The sequence below is a fragment of the Cryptomeria japonica genome, chromosome 2 (assembly GCF_030272615.1).
Source record: "Cryptomeria japonica chromosome 2, Sugi_1.0, whole genome shotgun sequence".
Taxonomy (NCBI): domain Eukaryota; kingdom Viridiplantae; phylum Streptophyta; class Pinopsida; order Cupressales; family Cupressaceae; genus Cryptomeria; species Cryptomeria japonica.
Genome location: NC_081406.1, coordinates 549,600,558 through 549,612,331, shown reverse-complemented (window position 1 = coordinate 549,612,331; position 11,774 = coordinate 549,600,558). Strand labels below are relative to the sequence as shown.

The 11,774-nt window shown below is 36.2% G+C and overlaps 1 protein-coding gene across 1 annotated transcript in view; it reads right to left on the bottom strand.

Moving 5' to 3' along the window:
- Positions 1-793: 793 nt before the first annotated feature.
- Positions 794-11,774, bottom strand: part of LOC131030364 (large ribosomal subunit protein uL29c) — a 39,942-nt gene continuing 28,961 nt past the window's right edge. The window contains exon 2 of the mRNA XM_057961159.2: positions 794-1,314. Within this exon, the coding sequence (XP_057817142.2) occupies positions 1,144-1,314 (171 nt within the window). The 3' untranslated portion in view covers positions 794-1,143. The remainder of the gene's footprint in view (positions 1,315-11,774) is intronic.

Below are 11,774 nucleotides of genomic sequence, written 5' to 3'. Positions count from 1 at the left end.
TCACACTTCATGCACAAAGGATCCAACTCTACATAAAACAATTATGATCGTCGAAATTGGGAAAACCAAAATATCATAAAATACCAAATAGCCAAAATAACATAACAATTCACGTCCTCGGCCAAAAGATAGAAACCCCAAAAGTTTTAAAGACCAAAATCAAATTTTTTGCAACAAGTCTTGATTGTTGGATGTTATACTCCATATTAAGACAAGATCCTTTGTGGCGACAACCAACTCCCAATCAGTTTGAATATTATCCTGTTTGCCAACATTTTGCTACTCACCATGTTTTCTAGAGAAATTGCTATCTCCATACGGAGGAGCCTACCTTTTCTAGATTAAGGATCTCATCCACCATGCCTTACAAACAATGGAGAGACCCACTAAATAGACAACTAACTCATGATTAACAAACACTCACGAATGATTGTGCCAACGAGTATCTCCACTTAAACATCAAACTGTTTAATGTTGAGTAGGTAATGGTAACTTTATACCTTATTCGCATGCAAAAGTGGTAAATGGCTGTCCTATTTTTATTGACAAAAATTTACTTTTGACTGTTGAACCATTTGATGTTTAATAATAGTCTCTCCCCTTTGTGCCAACAAGCTGCAATACAGTGATGGGTGTGCACTGTGCATGCACCTTCATACTAAAGCCAGTTGTATATTTAATTATTAAATTAAGAACAATCCAAGCCTGGAATTAATTAAACTAAATATCGAATCCTGTACAATGTCATTAAGCAAATAAATCAGCAAAGTGTATCATGCAAAGATACCAAAACTAACATAAACTTACCCAAGATAGATATCCGATATTCCCTTGCAAAGCATGCTGAATTATTTCATGTTTGTAGCCTTTATGATACAGTATTTCTTGATTGTTCAAATAGAAAAAAAGGCTTCTTAATATAAATAGGTAAAAGATTTGATATCAATATCATAGACAATGCACCCTACAGGTTAGTTCCAATGGTGAAAACTAATAAGGGAAAAGAATTCCTGAACCAAGAGGATACAGATATCCTTAAAATGCTGTCAGAAGATTTTTTGACCAAAAACTAGAAGTCTTCAATGACATCGATTGAACTTCCACACCTGTAGAGAATCAGAATGAGTTGAAAGCAAACATGAATTATGACCCTTTGTTTTGCTCAGCAGCATTTTCTTCTTGCATCTTCCGCAATGATGGAGGTGGTCTAACAACAACACTACGTTTCCATTCACGATCCATCTTTCTTGATTGTTTTTTATTAATTCCTTGTTCAAGCTCTCTTTCTCTTCGTACTGTTAGCAGTCGTGCAATCTGTTCAACATCCATAAGTCAGAAAAGGTAACAATTCATGCTTTTCTCAGTGAGTTAATATAAACAAAACTGAAACAAACAAAAAAACATGGAAATACCAATATCCTAAATGAATATAACTCATCATTAAATAAAAACTGTTCTACAATCATGACCTAATATCCATATAATGCAAGCTGAGCAAAAAACTTGGGGCAGAAGGATACAATTGATTGATATCAAAGAATTTTCACATTAATATTCTACCTTACAAAGAGACTTTCAAAGACAACCAAATCTTATGATAAATTATATAGTTAAGTTGCAGAAGTATTTTGTACAAGAAAACAAATGAATTGGCTGACAATAAAAACTTCTGAATTGACATAACGCTAGATTGGTATCATGGTCCTGACCATCTTTGCAGACAAGTAAGTCTGGATCATCATAAAGTACTGCTCTGGGAAATTGAAAAACTAACACTTATGCTGTTGCTTATTTATTAAATTGAAGAAAGAATATTCAAACATCAAAGGCTTATGTGAATAGTACTAAAGGTGATATTTGTTTGACATGTGCTTTGCATTAACAATTAAATTGTTTTCATGTATAGGCAGCACCAGCAGTAACAGAAATGAATCTTATTAAATGTAAGCAATTGTAAAGCTATCCTTTGTAAAGCTATACTTTGTAATCTCACTGTGACAGTCAAATCAGATGTGGAGGTGCTCCGTGTCTCCAACTTTAGAGTACTAAGAGGACCTTCATGCTAGTGTCTTTGCTTGTTCTCATCTGAATAAAAATGCCCACATCATTATTGAGAACAAGATCAATGCATATCAATGGCTCTCCCATCCTTGTCAGAACAAATTTTTGAAGACCTAAAGCAATGAGATATGGCACAAACACCAAACAATAGAATAATCTTCAATGTATGTGCGGTTGCAATACACAGCATTTCTTATGAATCTCATAGGCATGGTGCACCTAGAAGACATAAAAACTGGTGGTTTCAGAAACATGAATTGGCAGGTATATACAACCATCAGTCATAGAAGAACTGAGAGAAAAGGTATATGCAATCATCACAGTAAAATTTCTCTGTTACAATCAGTAATCTAGAGATTGATACATAGAACAGGCAGATAGGTTTGGCAAAATTTCAGATATATAGAATTATACCTTGCATATGTGAGGATGGTAATTGAAATAGATCTAAATACTAAATGGTACACTTTGGAAGATATAATCCACGGAGGAGGAAAATATGGAATAAGTTCACTGAAGCAATGCCAAGATGATGCCTACTCTAGATTGAGAAGAGATGCAAAGTCTATAATATAGATTCTCTTCTACAACAAACAAAATCAGTAAGCTCCAGATATTTTGGTGGATTTTGGCAAACAAAATAAAATCTAAGATTAGATACTTGGTACACCTTTAAGGGAAACTGACTTAAGCAGAGACAAGGTTAATTCATGTACAGTTAAACAAGTCAAAATACCTCTCTGTTTCAGATATTTATAATTTCACTTTTTACACCCAATGTATCAGTAATTTTATAGACTGTTTGGCTCTTTAGTCAAAAGCACTTCAGCTTTACTAAACCAAAGGAGGTTAAATGAGAAGACTTTGCATTGTCTAAGTATGGGATAAATCTCAAAAGTTAATATTGGAAAAACATCTTTATATTTAGAAACAAAATCTCAAGTGAAATGACTGACAGGAATGCCTCCTTTGTCACTGTTCAGCACTTAGATGCTGTTAGATTCCTTTAATCCCAAATCGCTTAGTACAGAAATCTTATGATCTAAACTCAACGTGGATATTCCATTGTATGATTCATCAAAACAGATTCATATTCATTCATCCCTATCTAAACCATGTTACCATACATATGAATGCTCAACAGATCCACAAAACCAAAGTGCAACCAAGAGTATGTCATGAGGAACAATAACTATGCTCGTGAATTAAACCACAACTTTTATTGAACTTGTTTACAGCTGAAGCTTATCTATTTGTGCTATAAAATGTTCGAACCTTGCAAGGAGACAACATAAAAAACTAATAGAAAACAATGTCAAATGAGATGAACACCAACACAAGTGATTTAACCTTGAAAAATCCAATTAGGAAAAAACCTCCAGCAAGAATCCATTTCAAATATAAAATCTTGCTCCGTCCTTTAGGGCCACTAAGAACACCAACAACAAAGTATCTTCTCGCTTGCACAGAGTGAACTCAATGACTGCATACAGCCAACTAACTCTAGAACCATGACAATGGAGTGGAACTTTTAATAGGCACCTGGCAAATATCTAAGGTAGAATTGTAATAAAATTCAATTTTGTTACTGTTGCGACTACCATATCTGTTCTCCAAGAGCTTAATAAGATCCAACCATAGTTCTTATGGTCTGGAAAGGAGGATGTGATGAAGACATAAATTAGATGTAGCAAGTTTAGTTGTTTATCATTCAATATGCAAGTGAATTTATTAAAATTAGTCAAAGCTAAGATTAAAAAAACAGAAGTGGATAATTAGAAACTGGCAGGTGGGAGTTGGAAACACACGATGTCTTTGCAAGGCTTTTGGACTATAAATATACGGCAATATCTTATGTAAACAAGCATTCAGAATAAGAAGCAACAAAGCCTCTGTTGATCAAGTATTTTCCAAGCTTTAAAATTTTCTTTATTATTTTCAAATTTTGACTTCTGATTGAGCTATTCATTTAATGCATATTAGATTTTTGATTGACTTCCTAATCCTGTGTGTCAGCTCCTGGCCGCTAGCCTTCAATACACTTCTTGCATATTTGTCTCCAAAATCTCCTATGTCTAGTTCCCTGTTTTTCAATTTCTGCTGTTAAATTTTTGTGTCCAATTTCTGATGTCAAATCACTGATTCATATTGCAACTGCTAAATTGCTGATTCCATTTCAATTTTCAAGGTTACTGCTTGCCATTAGGCCATCCACAGCCCAATAACTCAATTTAGCATGATATCCCAGCATGTAGAGATCTAGTCTGATGCTACTGTCTGAACTCTAAAGAATACCTGTAACAGCAGTAATAGAGCAACCATACAGAACCCATCAGCAACTCACTTTGGTACAAGATTAGGTATGCACAGATCTGGTATACTATCCTGACAGCAGGTTCACAGCCCAAGAGCTACTCATTTTTAGGTTGGGTCCTCCTGAACCAAGTACCCACTAGCAGATTTGTTCACTTACCAATAAATGCCTCTTAGTTGCCAGATCCTCGGTTCAGAGCTTAGTTTCTTGCAAGTCTGGTCCTCTAGTTTCCTGCATATCTGATCCTCTATTCTTCACTTTGCCATTTGAAGAGGCTTTTCCATATTGGAACAACAGTTGCAGATTTTGACTCGACTATTACAGCGGACTCTCTCCTTGATTGTGGCTCCTTCAACCTAGTGTATTTCTCCTAGCTGCTGCAAATCAATTTTTGCAGGATGTGTCTACCTTAATTAATTGTGATCTACAATGAACAAGAGATGATGAAAAAAATCTCTTAATATTAAGGTATAGTGAAAATTTTCCTAACTTGAGATTAAATACTTGATTTCTCCATTCAAGTATTTTTCTGCCTTAGGCATTTGCCCTGTGGAAAAATATTTTATTTATATGTAACTTTGTCTTTATGCTATTGTAATTTTAGTTTTGAGTTTGCTAATATAAGCCAGCCTTAGTAGAAACTCTAAATTAAAAGGCGAGCATGGGCCCCATAAATCAAAAGGAGCTAAAGTTAAAAAGGAGATTTTTCAAAATAAGGAAAACTTAAATGATAGTAAGGATATTCCTCTTTGAAGAAAGGAAAGGAATATTCCCTGTGGACACAAGGCTCGGCCAATGAATAAAAGCTCATTTTAAAACTTCTGGTTTTAATATTTTAAGGTCTACATACCTTTTCCTTACTGCAAAGATAGTTTTGTAGGCTTTTGCGGAGCATTGATGAGAAGAATGATAAAGATAGATTTTGAAGGCCCTTCAATGGCCCAGATTTATACATAATATAAATAAATAAACAAAGAGAATCTCTACTTTGTAGGAGCTTGCTTCTGCGGTGAACATTCTTGCCTAGATGGTTGTTTCTTCCAACCCTTGAAGAATTTTCATACTTGGAATGTTTAAAAATATATAATAAAAGACAATCTCGTTGTTTTCATTCTGCCCTCAATCTTCAGTTCTATGTGGATGGTTTAGCCTCTCAGCAGTATGGAATTTATTGCCTTTAGCATATATAGTTTATGTGTCTACCTTGCAGTTGAATATTCAGATTAAAAATTATTTTGTGTCAAACATCAGCTCTTTTATTCCTGAATTTATTGTATTTTTCCATCATCCTTTTCACCCCCAAGCATTTTAGGTAGTGTTAGAACAAGGGAGCCAGCCCAAAATGATAGGTTGCTCTAAGCCTGCAATACTTAGAGCTTCCTATCTGTAAACTTTAATTGCAGGTGCAATAATCTGATCAATTAGAAGTGTCTGAAAACCTTAGTTAGAGCTCCTATCTGTAAAATTTGATTGTGGCTGCAATAAGCTGACCAATTAGAAGTATCTAAAAGGGATTTTGAAGTTTATTAATAAAGAGAAATTTTCCTTTCATATGCACAACTATTTTTCTTAAGGGGTGAATTTTTTCCCCTGGACATCTCATGAGTTTAAGAAGTCATGTTATAAAGTTAATTTATTCACTTGGCTTCATGTTATACAATTCTTTTATTCAATTTTCTTTCTAGCCAATGAGAAAGGTCACTGCTGGTCAATGGAAAGTTATCTTATGTCAACACTCTAGAGTATATTTCAAGGTCTTTTTCCTAGGTGTTATTTCTTTTATCATAAAATACTTCAAAATTTAAATTGTAATCTTGGGATTTGTTACAAAATATTCTTCTATATTTCTTTCATTGCAATATCAATAGTGTAATCATTTTTCTTTGTATCCTTTTGTTTTTATTTGATACATAGTTCAGCAAATCCCCCAAACACCACCCAAAATCCCAACATGGTCCGATTACTCACCCATGAGCTCCATGATCATCACCAATAACAGAAAGTGCAATTCAGCTCCAATTTTTGCAATAGATAACAAGCAAATTCTAAGAACTGATGGGATAATAACAAATCACCAACGCTACTCCCCAATTGACCCAATTCCAAACTCATTTGAGGTTGGACAAGAAGATACCCATTCCTCATTTCGATGGCATAATTGATAGGGATAACTTGGATGCTTGGATTCACAAGTTGAAAGTTATTCTTATCTTCAGGGCCAGGGATTTGTCATCAAGAAGGTAAAGCAGGGTTTCCATCAATAGAAATAGGAGGGTTAAAGGCCAATTGACAAAAGTGGGTAGTCTCTACGACGCTTTGGCCTCAGCTAAACCTAGGAAGGTATTCCTACAGGTACCCTTAATAGGGTTTTAAACCAATTAAAATGTAGTATGACTACAACAATCAACAACTATACCCGATGTACACATGAACCCTATAATTCACAATAGATCGGAGACTAACTAGCTATATAAAAACCTCTATATAGTTGATAACACACCTTGCAAATGCACCTAGAGATGACAACAATATTTTAATACCTTTAGTTGATTTCATTTGATGTTACATACACAATGGCAAGGTGCACACATGCATGACATGATTTGCCAGTGATTTAGCATTTTGGGCTTGCTTAAGATTATCCCTTGGTTTGTAATATTGAATCGGGAACAACATGCATGAAATTTTAATCTACTCCTATAGCTAACAAGCATGGAGTGTGTTTAAATGATGCATGTTTGATCCTTCAACAATGTAGATCAGTGCCTATTCCATTGCGCAATAGAGTCATGAACAACAAAGAGGAAAGAGATACAATCAAGCAAAGTATCAATAGAACCAGATTTCATTTACATGACAATCAAATATTACATCATATGTAATGGACATACTTAATAATCCATCTCATGACTACAATTATCCATATGCAACAAAGGTTAGACCATTACAAGCTATCACCTTTCATCTAGCCTCTATTACAATCACATTAGCAAATGTGGTGAGAGAAAATGCACATACATTTCCTTGAATCGTTACAAACTGCCATGGAGATATACTATTACATGAAGATTGGCTTTAACAAACCCTTCCTACTCTTCACAAAATGTATTCCTTCGTTTGAATCTTTGACTGGCAACATTTGATGCCCTAAAATGTGTTGTATACGTTCCCAAACTAGAAAATTGGCTCAGTGAACAACCCTTTGAATGAAAAACAAGCTGCTATTTATAGTTTTCTAGCTTAGTCATGCAACTTTGGGAGAGGAAATGTGATCACTTTGTGTTGCAAGGGTCACCCATACCCTTGACATCATTATCATTAATGCCCTCTTATAGAAATCCACCCTTCAGGATGTGTGGAGGTCTATGGAGGCATGAGGAAATCCTTCTCTTCATGACTGATATTATTCTAAGCATTAATGGCATCTTTTGATTTTAGTGTGCAAGGTATAGAAGAGCCCATGAAATCCATTGAAACGACAGCCAGGTGATGGCATAAGGATCATCAAGGCTTAAAATTCAACCACTACATTAGTTACAATGTGGGTGCCTTCATCTTTTATCATTAGCTGTCCCACTAAATCCGTGTCTTTGGAATAAACAATGATTTATGGGTAGGAAAATCTGATTTGGTAGCTACAACCTTTATCTGGTAATTAATGGTGTTTTGGGTCATGCAAGGAGGTAGGTAGGAGTGAACAATACAAAACATGAGAATTTCGGAGATCAAGGGTCTAGAATACCTCAACCCATACAATTGTCGAGGATCAAGATTTGAGGATCCAAGGAAAAGGAACTCAAGGAAGGGATGGATGGAACTCCAACTCTGAAAAGATATGCATAAAGAAACATCAAAATTCAGGGATTGGAGATACTAAGAAAGAGGTATTCAAGTAAATGGATAGCCAAAATTCCATCTTCAAGAAAGTGACTTAGTGCAACAAGTAGGAACTCAAGGATCAAAGGGAAAGCATGCTAATAAGATGAAGTTTGATACTTTGACAAAGACAAGGGAAATGCAAGGTTTGGGAAAAGGGGATGTCGGGAACGGAAACTCTAAAACACAGACAAGGGAAAAGAGGTGAAGGCAAGAAATGGATGAAAGATATGCCTAGATGGGAAAGTTTGATATCTCGACTGAGATAAAGGAAAAAGGTGGACTTAGAAGGAAAGATACATCAAGAAGGGAGACTCCAACAACTTGCCCACACTTAGAGAAATGACCAGAAAACACCCCACACAATTTTTGGGGGATTTTTGCAACATCTAACACATGATGGGCACATAGAGGATGACAAAGGGCAACACTTGGGCATATTTGACAAATGGAGAGCCATACAAAGATCTCTCAAATTAGATATATGTGATGGGCAAAATGGAGCCTAAGTGAACAAAGGAGCTAGGACTAGAGCAAAATTTGGAACTACAAGTTTGAGTCCCAACATTGGCTCTACTTGGCAAGAATAGTAAGAATACAAATCTTCAAGAGCAGACCAAAATTGGGGACCCAAAGGAGATTGAGAGAAATACACTTCATCATGATCAAATAGGGATTCATGATGGCACAAAGACACAAAACACAATATACAAGGCAAGCCACCACAAAACAAGGACGCAATATGTGCAATATAGTACCAATGCTTATAAAAGCACTACTAATCCAAAGAATCATGGATCAAAAACCTCACTAGTTCTTTGGCCAAGCTCTTGAAGTGGTATGTGTTGTCACCATATCCCTCAACAAATTTGTATGACCATGTCACTAGTCATAGCCTTCTCCATCTTGAACATTTGTGTAGCAATCTATTCTGATTTTTCCCTAGCATCAACTCATATCTCTAAAGCTTCAAATCAAGTGTTCCCTACTAATTATCATTCCATCCAAGGATACTATTCATATCCTCCAAGAGAAATGTCATCTTTTTGGCTTAGATCATCCTTGAGTTGAAAATGGTGGATGCATATTTGACATTTACCTCATTGACCTTGATTGCATCTAGACTTACACCTTGCCCATCAATGACTTCAACATCATGCAACAGCATAAGCATTTGAGGCACCAAGCTAATTGGTGCAACTTCTTGACAAATTAGCTCAAATGAGCTCCTACCAACAACTTCTCCAAGGGTTATCTTATCAGCCCATGGTGTAAACCTCCTCTTGTCATCATGTAATGACTTGTTGATAAATGCAATAGGCTGATCGCGCTCATTTTTGTTCTTTTGAAGCACAACAATAACAAAACTATATGTTGAAGAACAAGGGAAGAGTTGAGAAGGCTCATAATGGCTTGGACTTACCAAGACCAATGCATCCTAAAGTTCTTCCTTGAGTTGCACATATGCATCAGCTGCCACCTCACTCTTTATGACTGATTTTCCATGTAATATTCCCACTCAGAAAATCCAAGTTTTGCATGCAGTCATTACATATTAAGCTCAAAATTTGTTATCGGAACTTGCAAACACTGTGCTAATCCATTGACAGCAAATTAGGAAAGAAATTAGTTCCAAGCCAAATAAGTTTGATTGATAAAATACTGGTAAATTAATTCAATGACAGAAAACACTGATATCAGAATGGGATCTATTACAATCTGAGTAATGTATTCAATTTTCAGCACTTCCAGCATACATACTGATTGACCCATCTAAGTAGTGTACCCTCAGCTATTGGAGCGATTTGCTTCCTCCTTATTTGGCTAGATCCAACCAGTCCGATATGTTTAACATAGATGCCTTGATACAATGTAGATAGGTGCCTTGAAGTGGCGTCAAGCCTTCCAGTGAGTCTCTTCCTGCTGCTTCAGCATGAAAGCAATTTGCTCCTGGCAGCTCCCATCCAACAAGCAGATCAATAGGCATTCTCAGGTTCAGCTATCTTCCCCTCAGTGAATGCACACTCCCTCTTTTCTCTGATAACTCCTAACTCCAACAATCGATAGGGGTGACATTAATACTCAGGTTTAGCTCTTGAGATCTACATGAGGATAGGGGTTTTGTCCTACCTCGACTAGGTTCTAAGGTTCACATCTCAAAAGACTTGCGTGCACAAGGAGTGTTTGCAACAGATCGTGTTTGCAACAGATCAAGCATACTTTTACAACTGAAAGATTCACATAATAATACTAACTCATGCAAAGAGGAAAACAGGTTGGTCAAAGGTAGAGATGTCGATCTGCCTAATGAGAACCAAAATTATTTAATGGCATCCCTTTATTTAATGCTATTCACCATCTCAGGTTAGCCCGCCCATGTATCATTGAGACATTATTTAATAATTACATTTATGAATAATTGTTTATTTATTATTTATTTAATAAAAAATGCTAGCACACAGAAAAGGTGTTAATCAACACTGCTAGGTTGGCTGACCTAGCCCTAAATAGGGGTTATTGTAGTCCTCCCATCCCAGAATTGCTTGGCCTCAAGCAATTTCAAACTGGGATACTCAAATATCTCAACTCCCTCCCATGTTGCATCCTCAAGCGGAAGGTTCTTCCATTTCACTAGATACTTAGGAATGATCTTGTTCCTTAACCTCTTTTCCTTCACATCCAACATTGTTTCAGGTTCTAGGATTAATTTTCCTTCATCATCCACGGGCAGCAGCTCTTGTGAAGGAGCGATCTACTATCCAAGAGCTTTCTTCAGACAAGAAACATGGAAAATACTATGAATTCTACTGCTAGCTGGAAGTTCCAGCTCATAAACTACCTCGCCAATCTTCCTCAATACCTTGTAGGGTCCATAAAATCATGGCTTCAGCTTCTCAACTCCACTCTCTTTGATGAATGACTGTATATAGGGCTGCAACCTCAAGAAGACCATGTCACCAACCTCAAAAACTCTAGTTTTGGGCCCACTGCAAGTTCTCTTTAAGAATCTTCAAGATATCCAAACTTTATTGTACCACATCTTTGGCTCTTGGAACTCTACTATCCATAAGGATTAAATCCACAAATGAAGTAGGATCATACCCATAAAGTGCCTTAAAGGGAGTCATACCCATTGACATGTGATGTGTTATGTTGTAGCAATATTCTCCCAAATGCAGCCACTTGATCCGTGTTGTTTGCTGCCCTATAATGTATTTCCTTAAGTAGCCCTCTATCCATTTGTTCACGATCTCAATTTGCCCATCAGTTTATGGATGATAGCTAGTGCTTGGTGTCAATCCCGTACCTATCAATCGAAAGAGTTCTTGCCAAAACAAGCTGAGGAACTTATCCTTTCTATTACTTACAATGTTCTTTGGCAAACCATGCAGTCTGAAAATCTCTCTAAAAAATAGATCTGCCAATTGTGGGGCTTTATATTTTGAAGAAATTGCATAAAAGTGAGCATAATTAGTGAGCCTATCAACCACATATATACAATCCTTACCTTGCACCTTTGGAA